Genomic DNA, 14,940 nt, shown 5'->3' with positions numbered 1-14,940 from the left:
CTTAAGCAAGACTGCCACTTATTGGCAGCAGCATCACATTACAGTATGAAGCCAGTTCTTAAAATTGTAATGTTCAATGTCAGTGGTTTGCTAAAGTTAAAACTCAGTGGAGTATACTTGCATAGAAACATCACACTGAGACCATTATTGTTCCCAGTTACTTGCAAATGAAAAATACAACCAGAAGCTGAGTGTGGTGACACCTGCCTAGAACTCCAACACTGCAGCTGAGGCAGCACGATTACTCAGATTGAGGCCAGATTGGTCTACATAGTATGTTTCATGCCAGCCAGGGCTACAAATGCCAAAAATAAGTAAAACTTTTAACGAGTGGTAAGAATATTAGCTGTTAATCTCATTCAATCCTTAAAACAATAATATGGAGATTTTGTTTTTATTTCTGTATTCACTGTAACTCTGAGTTCATTCTTTCCTTCAACCATAAATTCTAAGCAAGCACTCTTACCCTACATTAGTATCTCAGTGATGTTTCAGGATTTAAATTAAACCATGTAGGCCATCAGTCAAATCTACTCCATTACCTGATTTTCAACTCCCAGAGTGTAGAAATTTACATTTAGATGGCCCAAAAACTCAAAATATCTCACAAGATTCCTGAATAATTGAGGTTCAATTTTCAGTGTCCATATTTTATTCCAACTGTTCATATATGAAAGTTGGATTAGAGCAGTGCTTTATCTATTGTCTATGACTGCTGTCAAGCCATAGGAGACAAGTATATGAAACAGAAATTGTGTATCTTTCAATGCCTATTAAATGGCTGTACAGTAAGTTTACCACCAGATGGAGATGACAAGGAACCAAAAAAGGGGGAAGGGGGCAAAACAAACAAAAAATCTTTGCCAATTTCTTATCCCACATAGACTTTGGCCCAACCAAACCATAAATGTTAAGTTTTAATTCCCATGAGTCTTAGGAACACTACCTACTAAGAGGGGTTTTTAGGTAGAATTACAAGCACGATCTTAAGATATGGACGTCTTAACCAACAAACCGTGCCTCCTGATTATGTTTAAAGAGAAGTCATTCTTCCAATCAACAAATAATTGAGTCTAGTGTCATGAGGTATTTACAAGGTTGCATTTCAGGATTAGAAAACTGGAGTAGCTCTAGTTATGATTTCCAGTATGACAGACTAGAGGACAGAAAACAAAGTTCAGTACTTTGGCTATGAAACTGAATACCTACTTTCTAACTTGATTCTGCCACTTATTAGTTGGTTAAGTCAACTTCTCTGACCCTCTACTTCCTCATCTGTAACGACTAAGATGGATTGAGTTGTGGATAAATAGCTTTGTGATTAGAACTGTGCTACCAACATATACATGTGTTTGAAAAGGATATAAACTGGACAAGGTATTCTGAGTAGGTACTTTGGAAGCAAGACTCTTCTGAGGATGGCATACTGGCTAAGTGACCAGGATACAATCTTAGCAAACACAAACCAGAAAAGAAGATATGTTGAGACTGGAGTAGCTACTCAATAGAGGTATCTATTTGGGGAAGCCTGTATCCATCTGTGAAGGTGAAGTATGTACATTTCTCTTAGAGCTGGACCATAACCACATCATTACCTGACTGGGGTGAAGAAAAGTCCCTAACAAAAATTCGATGGAGAATAAGGAGGGAGAAAAGCTGTGATACAGAGTTTGCTGGAACGATAATCAGGAAAATAAACTTTCTATATTATTTTGGAATAAATCTAAACATTTTATAATTTCACATGTACACTTGATGCCCTTTATTAGTTGAAGCAAATAAGTTTTTTTCCAAGAATGACAATTTGTTATTACTTCAAGTTTTTATTCCAACTCCAAAAAAATAGGACTATCCCAAATAGCAAACATTCAGCTTTTTTATGGCAATTTCTCAAATATACTTGCTAGCCTATGTTTAGTGTTAAATTACCACCTACAGCATTTCAATTGAAAAAAAGTCTCTTAGTATCTTTAGTTATACCTCTTAAGACTGTCTGAGAGAAAATAAACTAATATATGATACTACTTACTAAAAGGAAAAAAGGAATATTCTTCATGGCCTTTCATTCATTTCATCAATTAGCACACATAAGGCAGCATCTTTTTCTATAATCTGGTCCCTTCTGTGACCTGAACTTTCTCTTTGTTGTTCATTCTGTCCAGGACAATTGCTGTTATCATCAGTATCCATTGGCTCAGTCTTAACTCTCATACCCGCTTCTGAATGGGGCAAATCATCAGGCAAAGAAGCCAAGCAATTTTGAATCATTTCAATGACTCGTTCCAGATGTTTCTGAAACCTCTCGGCTGTCTCAAGGCGCTGGCGTTTCTGGACCTCCATCATGACTCTCAAAGTCTCTCTTGCTTGGTGGGGTCGATATTCATTTATAAGATGATGCACATGTACAAAAAGTAGCTTAAGATCTTCTAGCTTTTCTTCTCGTTTTATACTCCCAGGACTCCTTATTAAGATGTCTAAAAGGTCTAAGAAATTAATCAGTATAGACATATTGAGTTTTCTCAGCTCTTTCTTATGATCAAATTGCATAGGATGAAGCCGTTCAATGCCCTGACTTTCTAAAGGGCGAATGATAAGATCATCACATTGGAACTGGTTGCCAAACATCATGTAGCTGTCTTTAATTGGAGGGGGAGGCTTGGGAGCCAAGCCTTCCTGAATATTTTCATCTGTATATTCCTTGATGTACTGCATTGGAGGTGGTGGAAGTGCACTCACTTGCTGTGGTTCACCCATTGTAGACAATCAAGAACCTAAAGAAACAGAACACGATTCAGAAAAGAATTATGAACACCACCTTCTCCCTGCTGCCCCCAATTAGTGACTTTAGAATATGTTCTTCCTTTTTCTGACAGTACAGGGTCCAAGACAAGATGATCTTAGATTTTAAAATAACATTTACAACAGGGAATAGCTGTCAATCATTTTCTAATTGAATATTATGTTAATATCCATGTATTTTCCTTTATTTCTTCAGTGCTTTCAACAACAGTTAATAAAACAAAAGCTACATCTTTTTCATCTATAAAGAAAATCTGAGGGAACTGGAAGCTGGGCAGCCCACATTAGCTGTTTATCTACTGGGGCATACCGGCAAAAGTCTTCAGACGTAGGCCACATTTCAGTGGAAGGCAAGCACCCACAACAGCAGTAATGGCAAAAACAAAACAAAACAATCCTTTCAGAGCACAGAAGACCTGTCAATTTCTCAAAAATAGACCTGGGCAAAGTATACTGAAAAAAAAAAAAAAAGAGCAGGGCAGGGTGCGAGGGGGAGGGTCTTGTGACATTTGTCACTGTGTCATGAAACTTCACTAATAAGAGAAAAAAGTACCAACCAAAGACCAGAGCAGCCAGATCAACACAACTATGATGTGCAGAAGTTCACTGTGTGTTCAGACCATATTATCTTCAAGTTTCCTGATGGGAAATACGCCAGCCAAGACAACAGGTATGCTAATTTCACCCTAGAGGGACAGATGATCCTGGCAAAGGAGGAAGCAAAGAGAAAATAAAGCAAAGCTATGGCTTTATGAAGATCTGATGAAAAACAAAACAAAACAAAACTTCCTTGTTAGACTAATGGAATAGAGCAGGGAAGGTGCAGAAAGTTGCACACCAAAGACTCTGCCTTCCAAAAGGTCTGCTATGTCTACTTTGCGATAGCACCACAATTATGATTCTAACATTCAAGTGTAAAGGCAGGTTCTGTAACTGACAGTGGGCAATAGCAAGTTCATTTTTACTGCAGAATCACCATTTAAACCTACTTAGTCACTGATTCCCAGGTACCCTGTCTTCTTCACAATACCTGTTCTGGTCCTACAGCCTGCTGTGTCCTGGCTCTTAACTTTATTCACCCAAGACTGCGGGCTTTCATCAGATAGTTTGTTGCTTAACTGAATCAGACTTAAAAATGCTGAACTGTCATGTTTGTTGCAGTGAAGATAACAGAAGTGAGAGCCATGAAACAACAATTCTAATATCTAACTATATACCCAAGTTGAGGTATGCAAACTTTGTCTATGAAGGAAATTCTGAGAACTGTCTATGAAGGAAATTCTGAGAACACAAAACAGCATCACTTGGAAATCTCACTATTATTTTTAATCTCTTCAAGCCCTTCTCACCTATTAAAGAGTACTCTTGCTGCCTGCCAGACTTCATGTGATCATGAAGTACGATCTGTTCTGCTTGTTTAGAAAAGGATGCTAGCATTAAGGACTCACATATTCTAGGTAATCTGATAAAGCACACAAAGTGGGAAAACAAGCAGCAGAGTCCACCACAGGTTTGGCAGAGGACTTTATTTACTGTTATTTTTAAAACATTTTTTAAGAACACCGAAGCTGCCCTGGGCATGATGGTTCATGCTGTTGTCTTAGTGACTGAGAAGCACGATAGCTGTGAGTTCAAGGCCAGCTCGGACTACCCAGTGAGGCTGGGCCAGCCTGTGCTAAAGATCCATCTTTAAAAACTAAGTAAATATTTAAAAAATATATAAAAGTGGGGGTAAGATATGGTAGTGGTCAGCGAGGTATTAGAAGAGTGTGGAAGTGGGTATGATCAAAACATTTATGTGTTTGTGTGTGTATGTATAAAATTCTCAAAGAACAAACACATATTCTGAAAACTAAGAAAAAAGGGTCTGTATTTGGAGTGTTTTTATATGGTACATGATATACTATTTTTTCATGTCTGACTCCTTTTGGTAGGCATATGTTGGAACCTACTCTGGGAAAGAACATTTATATGTAAATGTCATATGCCTTATTTATTATTCTTTCCCATAATCAAACTACATATGGCATCTATCAATCTCATATCGTTCACTTTGCTTTTTGCTGTACAGTGGTTTCCACATCCAAACACTTAAAACTCTCTATACACCTTGACAAAAATCATCGTTGTTGCCGGGCAATGGTGGTGCACGCCTTTAATCCCAGAACTTGGGAGGCAGAGGCAGGCGGATTTCTGAGTTCGAGGCCAGCCTGGTCTACAGAGTGAGTCCCAGGCAGCCAAGGCTACACAGAGAAACCCTGTCTCAAAAACAAACAAACAAAAACAACAACAAAACACCGTTGCTAAATTTCATACTTCAAATATTTTCCAAGGTTTCTGAAGGAAACCACATCTTACAGTATAGTAGAGTTAGTATAGAACAGTTTTCTTAACACATTAGCATTCTGCATCTTTTCTACATAAATTTAAAACCTAAATCCCAACATATATGGACAAAATAACCTTTGCTTTTTCCAATTTAAGTACATTACACAATGAGGAACTCCTTGAGTGCTTTTTCACACTGATCTGAGATTCAAGATAAAGCCACTGCCCAACAACAACAGGAGCAAGTAACATTCGGGTTCTGTACACTGCCAATACGTTAAATCTGAGGGAAGCAACTCCAAATTCTTCAGATTGTCCAACAGTTCGAGCTAATTCAGGGTGTATATACCTAAAACGCGAAAGTCTAACTGCAGCCACATCAAGTCCACATCCGGCCTAAATTTCATCCCCCGAGGGCTTTTGAAGTTGGGGATCTGTGCCTCCCTTAGCCACGCCCACACTAAACCCGCAGTTTCCCGAAGGTTTTTAACAAGTGACCGACTGGCATCCTCACTCCGATCTTCATGACGGTACGACTGCTCCCAATTTGACTGTAGAGACAAAAAGCCAATTCCCAACGGGCAGAAGGGGGGGAACTGTACAACGGGAATCTGCATTCCGTTTTTTTCGGGCGCAAGTGCAAACCCCCATAACTTGGGCATCCCGCGTTAGAGCCTGCCACCCTGCAGAAACCGCCCATTACCGGTTCAAACTGAACTTTGCAAAGCCGCTGGAGGTCGTAACTCGCTCACACTAACAAAATGCAGGGTCTAGTGGGTGCTTTGGGGGGGTAAAGGGTGGCAAGCTCAGACACTTGGCTCACTTTGTCCCCGTGACCGGGTCCCCTCGGGAAGTCTGGCACCGGATGAATCCGGCTCCGACCCAGGCTCGCTCCCCTCCCCCAGCCCCCGCGCTCCCAGGCGGCTACTGTCACTTCACCAATGGCGACAGGGCAGGCTCAGGCCACGACACTATAAAAGACCGTGGCGTGGGGACGAGGACCTCCCGTCTGGCTCGTCGTCCGGAGCGAGCGGTACTCGGCGTACCTGCCGCCGGCCGCCGGCCTCAGGCACCGGGGAGGCTCCGCGGAGGAACCGGGGAGGAAGGCGAGCCCGGGCGTCCCAGGCTGTCCCGCACCGCCGGGAGAGACGCAAGGGCAGGGGCGGAGAGACAGGCTCAGGCTGCGGTCGCCACCCGCCGCCGCCGCCCGCTCACCTCAGCTCTTTCTTGCTTTTCTGGTAGTGACTTCTTCAGCGCAGCGGAAGCACAAGTTCCGGTTGCCTTCTCAGGAAGCAGCCTCTGACGCGGGCTTCTCATTGGCTACCAAGGCTGTCCTATAACAGCCCTACTCCCGCCCTGAAGATGTTGTGCATGCGCACTCCCGCATCTCCCGCTTCTCCCGGGAAAGATCTGTCTGGTTTCTAGGTCAGGTCAGGAGAGTACTTCTTCCCACTTTTTGTTAGTAGAAGAAAGTACTCTCTAGTAATTCCATTCCTCGCAGCCCCCACTTTTATATGAGACTCTTACAATTAAATACTTGCCTTCTCTAAAAGTCAGAAAATACAGATAAGCAATATATTTAAAAATTATATCAACGCTAACCTCATCAAAAATGTTTTTTAAAAAAACCAAGATTGTACTCTGTGATATATTCGTATATATGGAGATATTTGTTAACATGATTAAAATAACACCCTAAACCTTCATTTTCCCCCTTCCATTCACTTTTATTTTCATTTAAGGAATTCAAAGCTGTCTATGACAATTCTTCCACAAACTGACAAGTGTAAAAAAACTTAATGTAAGTTTTTAAAATGAAGGGAGTGGGCAATTTCACTGTGTAGCCCAGGCTGGCTTCAGATGTTTCTTCCCAGCCTCAGGAAAGCCAGAGGTATAGAAACAAGCCAACAGGACCAACAAGAAATCTTTCCATTTAGGCCTTTCCCACTGGGGAGGGGGGGAGGGAAGGGAGAGGGAGAGGGAGAACTGTTAACAGATGATATGGGAGTCTTATAAGATGCAGTGTTGCAAATTAAACGTGAGATAAACAGCTCTGCTTCACAAACAAGAATCTCTGTCTCTTTAAATATGTGAAGAATTGCAGGCATAAAAGCAAAAGAGTCTACTCATTACCAACTTCCACAGTTGTATGCTCCCCATCATTTTGTCTCTACTCTGGTATGAACTTCTAAAAGGTAAGGGCTCTTCATTTTTTTTCCTATACCCACCGAATTATTATCTTACTGAAAGTGTACTAGGGGTTATTACACTGGTAAAATGACCGTGTGTATGCACAGGGATATATATGTATACATGACTTATTAGAGTGACTTACAAGACGCAGTTCAAGTAGTCCAGCAGTGGCTGCCTCAGCCCCTGAAAGGCTGAGAATCCTGTAGTTGCTCAGTCTAAGAGGCCGGATGTCTCAGCAGACCCCACCTGGCTTTGGAGACCTGGAAGATCCCTGGAGAGCTGCGGCTCTCCAGGCCATGTTAGAACCCCAAAGATGTTTGGCTCTAATACTGGCAAAGGAATGGCACAGCAGTAGAACAGATCAAGTTGCCAGTGAGAGTTAGAACAAGCAACCAAAGAGCAGTTTCCTTTCTTCATGTCCTTTTATCTGGGCAGCTACAAGAAAATGCCACTCAGTCTTTCTGCTTCTAAAGATTAGCCATCACCCAAAGGTAAGTTCACAGGGCTAGGGATGTAGTTCAGTTGGTAGAGAGCTTGACTAGAATAAAACATAGAAGACATCCCCAGGACTACTTAAGGGATAGCCATGTCATGTTAGGGACTGGTTAAAAATATGGGTTTAATGAACACTTTGTTTTGTCTATTCTTGACTGCACTTGCAAGATCTGAATGTTAAAGGCCCATATGTAACTTCAGTGTATAGAGGGTAAAAACAGAAGGATCGGAAGTTCAGAAACTCAAGGTCATTTCGGCTACATAGTTTAAAATCAGCTCAGGCTGTGAGAATTTGGAGGGGTAGCTTTTAAAATCAACTGCCAGATCAATACTTGGATTCAGATGGTCTCTGGTTCCAATCAAGAGCTACCTCTTCCTAACTACCAATGTCTTTTAATTGGCTTGTAACCTTTGCATTGTTTTCCCCTGTCAATGTTCTTTTTAAACACATCCGTCCATTTTTAACACGCCTGAATCAAGTGTTTGCCTGACTCCTCCGTGTTCTGCACCAGAGACTTGCAGTTCCCATTGTACTCAGTCTGGCTCAGTACTTGGCCTATTTGGTATGGATCACCCTAGGACTTAGAGCTGTGAAGCTACTTCTCAGTCGGAAGCCATCCACGTGACTTAGGTAATACCACTGATTCAGATCCTGGAACCCCCTCACCTCTGTACTTCAGACCCTACTCTGAACTTCAGCTTTACCCAAATGCACTGCATCTGTTTGCAAAAGGTGTCCCCTTCCTCCAGTATGCCGCCGAATCCACCACACCAATCTCTTGCACTGGATTTATTTTACGGTGTTTCAGATATAAGGAATTGCTACCACACCCACTACTCTGTTATTCATTCTTACCCCAGTTTCTGCAATAGCCTCCCAAATGGTTACTTTGCTTCACTTTTGTCCCACATTGCTATGACATAGAATATTGGACTCTGTTAAAAATTCTCCAAGACAATTTCTGTCACATATAAAATAAAATCTAATACCCCTACCATGAACTATAGAAAGCTCTACAAAATGATGGGTCCCCCAAACCTTTTAACATATACAAACATCCTTCATAGGGTTTGCCTACAACTGAAGTCATCTGGATGTAACGTATTTACTCTATTGTATTCTCCATCGGATACAAGTTGATGAATATAGAAACGTCTCCCATTTCATTCACTGTTGTATTGTCAGCACCTAGAACAATGTCTGAGATGGGCAAGTGGTCAAGAACTATTTAGTGAGTAAATAACAAAATGAATATAACTGTCTCCTGTACTGTGAGGGGATATATTTCCTAGCCCCTAGCGAATGCCTGAAAGCACAAATAGTTGCTAACCCTGTAGATACTAAGTTTTATTATATACCCACCTATAATAAGGTTTAATTTATAAATAAGTACTGGAAAATGAGCCACTATAATAACAAAATAGAATAATTATGAAAAAATACTGTAATAAAATTTTATAAGTGTGGTCTCTGTCGAAGTATTATGTCACTAATTCACTTAAAGGAACTACTTCATGACTTTTCATTGACATATGCAAATAACCAGACTGAGTCCTCTCACACCTTTGGGCCACAATTAAGTAAAAGAAAGATTACTTGAGCACAAACAGCAATAATGTAACAAAATCTGATAATATATGGTGTCTACTAAGAGGCTACATATAATAGCATCTATACACTGGACAAGGGGATAATTCACAACTTTGGCAAACCAGACTGGATACTCTGTACCATTCTCTTCAAACTGATGAACCCTTTAAAACACAATGTAAGTTTAATGTATGCAATTTTCCACATGGTATCTTTGCACCATATCTGGCCATGAGCAATTGAAAGCAACCCCTTAGATAACTGAGAACTAGTATATGGTCATCAGTTTCAAATGAAGCTATCGTGTGACTTTAATTGAGAGACAGCATCTACATAGCCATAGCTCTGCAGCGTGACTTTACTTTCCTCTCAGCATTGGCTATCATAATCACTGGATTGTGAGCATCTCGGTTCACACTTGAGGTTTTGTTTTTGTTTTTTGCACTCATTTTTTTTTCATCCTGAGATAAAATTATGGATGTGGCCCAAAGTGGAAGTGTCTTACAGCTAGGGACATCATCGAGGTAGAATGTCAGCCTCTTGAGTCTCATTTAGGTGGTCTTTTCAGTAAAATACAAAGGAACAGTGCCTAAGAAATCCATATTATGATCAGAACTGGTGGAAATATGGCTGTAATAAACACTTATTTTTATGTAATATTTACTGCATTTGCAAAATCTGAATGGAAAATTTAAACCTTAAATTTAACAATAACTACATCTATACAATACATCTTTATGGTGTCTCTCCATCATGCCAGGCTCTGTTTTAGAAGGATAAAGACATCTATATACCCAGCGTTCCAGCAGAGAGACATAGACTAACAGGATGCAAACATAAGAACCCTGAATAGTGATAAAGGCTGTGAGGACAAAATAATGCACATGTGTGATGATGCTGTGGGCTCAGGCCAGCTGCTTTGCAGAGGGCACTTAAGGGAGGGAAAGATGCTGAATTTGGCAGTCAGCTGTGACTATGGAAAGAGGTGAATATTGCAGGGGTAATGGAAACAGCAGTTGGAACAAGACCAAGGTCTCCATGATGGTCTTGAGTTAGAGTCTGAAAGGAACCTAGTGCACTCCCTGTAAGACGCACATCCATGCCCTCTCCCCGAGCTCAGGAGCCAGTGAATGTAATGTTAAAACCTTTGGGTTGTGATGGCTCTGCATCTCAGCTTGCCCTGGTTAACTGTGCTTTTGCTTTGCCATCCTGACTGATGAGCTGCAGTTGAATTTGTCATTATTTGGTGTTAAGGGATCTTTCCTTTACATATTTGCTATATGCACCTTGAAAAACTGCTTGAGTTTTCTCCCTCAATTTGAAAAAATGGCAGAGTTGTGTGAGCGCACACATACATAAACACACACTCACATACACGCTAGGTATAATAACTTATTTACTGAATATATGTGTCATAAATATTATTTAGAACTTGTGGCTGGTCTTTTAACTTTTCCTAATAGTATCTTTTAAACAGCAAGGGTTTTTAGCTTCAGCAAGGTCCTATCAATTCCTATTTTTTAAGATTTATTTTTATTATTTATGTGTATGAGTGTTTGCCTACATGTATGTATGCACACTGCATGCATGCCTGGTGCCCACAGAGGCCAGAAGAGGGTTTTGGATCCTCTGGGATTACAGATACAGATAGTTGTTAGTCACCACATGGGAATCAAACCCAGGTTGCCTGCCTGCAAGAACAACGTGCGCTCTTAACCACTGAGCATCTCTCCAGCCGATCATTTATTTTCTTGCATGGCTCCTACTCCGTTCATCCAATTCAAGAACCTATGCTTATCCAACCATTGTAAGGGGTTTTTATGATTTTAAGATTTGCATTGAGATTTCTAAGTTTGGACAGATTTATTTCCATGCATAGTTTAGGTAAGAATCAAGGTTCCATTTGTTTGGTTGGTTGGTTGGTTTTTTGTGTCTAGGAATCTAATTTTTCTCAGCACCTCAGAATCTCACTGATTCTGCTGGTATTGTGATACCATTGATAGAAAGCAGGTTCATAAATAATAATCTGTGGGTTGTTTGTAAGTTATATTGTATTTCTGGCCTGTTAATCTGTCTCAGTAGAAGGATTAGAAGCTAGCAAATGAATGTGGCCAGCATCTGCTTATTCATATCTTGTAATATATACTATATATAGTAACATATAGTGTGTATTTATATGTGTGTGCATTTTATGTATACATATACATACATTCATATATATGTATATGTAGTGTATATTATATATATATATATATATATAATTTGAAAAATAAAAATTATATATATAATCTAAAGGATGCACTTCCAGTGAAAATTGTTGCTAAGGAGTTTTCTTATGAAATATACACTATAGTTTCAATCCATAATAATCATTTTTTGTTTTTGTTGCTGTTGCTTTATTGATATAAACAAACTTATCACTAACCTAAGAACAGAGACCTGGTACAGCCTGGTACAGAGGAGCAGTTCGCTTTGCTCCTTGCATTGTCTTACCAGCAGGGGGTAGCAGTAACTAGATCAGTTGAGTTCAGGCCTTGTGGCTTCTGTGCTCATCTCCCCCACAGTCTCCCGCTTTCCATCTGTCCTACACAGCCCTGCCAGGCTGCTGTGTGCTTAGTGCTGACGTGTTATTTCTCACCTTCTATTCGGATAACCAGGCCCTCTGGGTCTCTCCACTGTCTATCCAGTAACAGACCCCAGGCACCCATCTCACAGAGAAGTCATTTTCAAGCTTTTTGCTTCCAAATGCAGGAACTGGAAAGTGCTTCGAGTGCCACCCACCATCATGGCTGCTGTGTTGTCTTTTCACCTTGTTCCCCTGTTTTTATTAAAGCTGTAATTGTAATTGTGCACCTTCTTTATTTGTGCAGCTCTAAATAAGTTGCTGGCCTACCTGGCCAGTGGCTCAGACAATCTAGAATGTAGCCACTGTGGAATATGTTTTAGTGAGAGATGGATTACAGATAAAGATGGAAGCAAGAAGAAAACGCTTCCATGTGTCCTGAATATGAGGTGTGTATAAGGACGAGCTACCTGGCCTCAGTATCGCTCTATATCAAGGTCCATTTTGCCTCTTTTTAAGGGGAGGGAGAATGGGGATGTAGCTCGTGGTACTGTTGATCACCTTGAGGTTCTGAGTTTATTCTCCAGCACAACCAACAAGGGGGGCCAGGGCAACACTCAATAATTAAGCCAAGTGATATTTTAATAAAATTCAAACAATAAAATTTAAGGCAAGAAAAATCTATGGTAGACAAATATGACCATTTTAAACAAGGAAGGGTTCCTTATTTTGTTCGTTGCTACCACCAAAGGGCAGTCTACACAGTCCTTCACATTTGAGGCAGTCTATACAGCTCTTCACATTTGAGGCAGTCTACACAGCCCTTCACATTTCAGGCAGTCTACACAGCTCTTCACATTTGAGGCAGTCTACACAGTCCTTCACGTTTGAAGGCTGGAGTTCTTTCCCAGACTGAATGGGTGACAGGGATCTTGGGCTTTTAGGGTTTCATAATGTATTGACCTTCCAGTGTTGATTCCTCAAGGATTTATTGTCTGAGGTGTTGCACATACAGTGTTCCAGGTACTACAAGCCATTGACCTTTCTGCTGTCCGAATGATTTTTTTTAATTATTTATTTATTATCAACACAGCATCCTATCTGCATATATGACTGCACGCCAGAAGAGGGCATCAGATCTCCTTATACATACTGTGAACCATGAAGTGGTTGCTGGGAATTGAACTCAGGACCTCTGGAAGAGCAGTCAGTACTCTTAACTTCTGAGCCATCTCTGCACCCCCTGTCTGAATGATTTGGCCATTCCTCAAATATCATATAGTTCAGTGTCATATATAGTGTTTTCTGTAGTTTTCTTCTATTTCATTTAGGATGTTTCCATTTCTTTTCTGACTTTGTATCTTCTTTTTTTTTTTTTTTTTACCATTTAATAACTTTCCATCAAGTAAACATACTTCCTTATCCATTCACCTGGGGTAGAGAATCCCAGTTGCTTCCAGGTTTTAGAAACTGGGTCCCTATGTACGTTTTCATTTTGAGACTGACGAGTGTGATTATTGGAGCTCATGGCAAGAGGATTCTTAGCTTTGTCAAAAACAAAACAACACGGACTGTCTTCCATAGTAACTGTACAACTCCATTCCCCACAGCAGGGGACGAGCTCCTGTTGTATTTGCTGGTAATATTTTGAATTTTAGCAACTCCAACAGATCCACAGTTGCATCTCCATAGTCATAAGATGTTGACCATCTTTTCCCGTGCCCCTTCATCACGTTTCTGTGCACTTCAGGGGTTAAACTCAGGCTGGCAGATTTGCACAGCGAGCTCCTTTACCTGCTGAGCCATCTCCCACACACGTGCTGTCTGTGTTTGAGTCCTTTAATATTGTGGGTAATAACCTTTATCAGAGATGCCTTTTGCAAGTTATTTCTCCCACTCTGTAGCTTATCTCCTCGTTATCTGGAAAGTTCTCTCATAGAGCAGATTCCTTCTGTTGTTGTTCTGACAAAGAAGAGCTTGTGTTTTCATAGGTTATATGTTTGGTGGTGGTGCAGTTTGACATTTTACAGGCAGGCGTATGGCTTGGATTTTGTTCATTGTTTTTTGTTGTTGTTGTTTTGTTTTTGTTTTTTTGTTTTTTGAGAGAGGGTTTCTCTGTATAGCCCTGGCTGTCCTGGAACTCACTTTGTAGACCAGGCTGGCCTCGAACTCAGAAATCTTCCTGCCTCTGCCTCCCAAGTGCTGGGATTAAAGGCGTGTGCCACCATGCCTTTTGTTCATTGTTATGATGAGCTAAGGTCTTTGGGTGTCTCGTTGCTTCTATTATAAGATTATCCTGCCTCCAGTGAGTTGCTTTTGCTTCTTTACCAAAATTCAGTTTCTTTCCAGGCTTCTTCTCCCCCCATTGGTTTGTCTAGTGTCTGGACAGTGACGGACTATGACAACAAATTGTAATAAATCTTAAAATCCAATGCTGGTAATTGTTTGGCTTTGTTTTCTCCCAGTATCACACTTCAAGATTTCTTGCCTTAACCAACACATTGGGAAAAGATCTTTACCAATCCTGAATCTGATAGAGGGCTAATATCCAACATATACAAAGAATGCAAGAAGTTAGACTCCAGAAAACCAAATAACCCTATTAAAAATGGGGTACAGAGCTAACCAAAGAATTCTCAACTGAGGAATACCGAATGGCTGAGAAGCACCTTAAAAAATGTTCAACATCCTTAATCATCAGGGAAATGCAAATCAAAACAACCCTGAGATTCCACCTCGCACCAATCAGAATAGCTAAGATCAAAAATTCAGGTGACAGCAGATGCTGGTGAGGATGTGAAGAAAAAGGAACACTTCCTTCATTGCTGGTGGGATTGCAAGCTAGTACAACCACTCTGGAAAACAGTTTGGTGGCTCCTCAGAAAATTGGACATAGTNCTACTGAAAGATCCAGTAATACCACTCCTGGGCATATACCCTGAAGATGCTCCAACATGTAATAAGGACACAT

The 14,940-nt window shown here is 40.6% G+C and overlaps 1 protein-coding gene across 6 annotated transcripts; it reads right to left on the bottom strand.

Annotated features, from left to right (window-relative positions):
* Positions 1-623: 623 nt before the first annotated feature.
* On the bottom strand, positions 624-6,420 carry Med7 (mediator complex subunit 7). Of its 6 annotated transcripts, XM_029546087.1 has the most exons (4): positions 6,343-6,376; positions 5,477-5,678; positions 3,357-3,503; positions 1,680-2,771 (listed from the first exon to the last, which is right to left on the bottom strand). In XM_029546087.1, exon 4 carries the CDS (start codon positions 2,752-2,754, stop codon positions 2,053-2,055), a length of 702 nt encoding a protein of 233 aa, XP_029401947.1. In that variant the 5' UTR covers positions 2,755-2,771; positions 3,357-3,503; positions 5,477-5,678; positions 6,343-6,376; the 3' UTR covers positions 1,680-2,052. The 6 variants fall into 6 exon arrangements, with proteins under 6 accessions (XP_021068464.1, XP_021068466.1, XP_021068465.1 ...); XM_021212805.2 differs by lacking the exon at positions 5,477-5,678 and having other exon boundaries at positions 624-2,771; positions 6,343-6,420; XM_029546088.1 differs by lacking the exon at positions 6,343-6,376 and having other exon boundaries at positions 5,477-6,005.
* Between the last annotated feature and the right edge of the window lie 8,520 nt (positions 6,421-14,940).

This window comes from Mus pahari, chromosome 14 (assembly GCF_900095145.1).
Source record: "Mus pahari chromosome 14, PAHARI_EIJ_v1.1, whole genome shotgun sequence".
NCBI lineage: Eukaryota > Metazoa > Chordata > Mammalia > Rodentia > Muridae > Mus > Mus pahari.
Note: the sequence above shows the minus strand (reverse complement) of the source record. Positions and strands in the feature narration are given on the sequence as shown.

Bases quoted from the DNA above. Each gene is read 5' to 3' on its own strand.
- Med7 (XM_021212805.2), bottom strand. From the start codon at position 2,754: ATGGGTGAACCACAGCAAGTGAGTGCACTTCCACCACCTCCAATGCAG.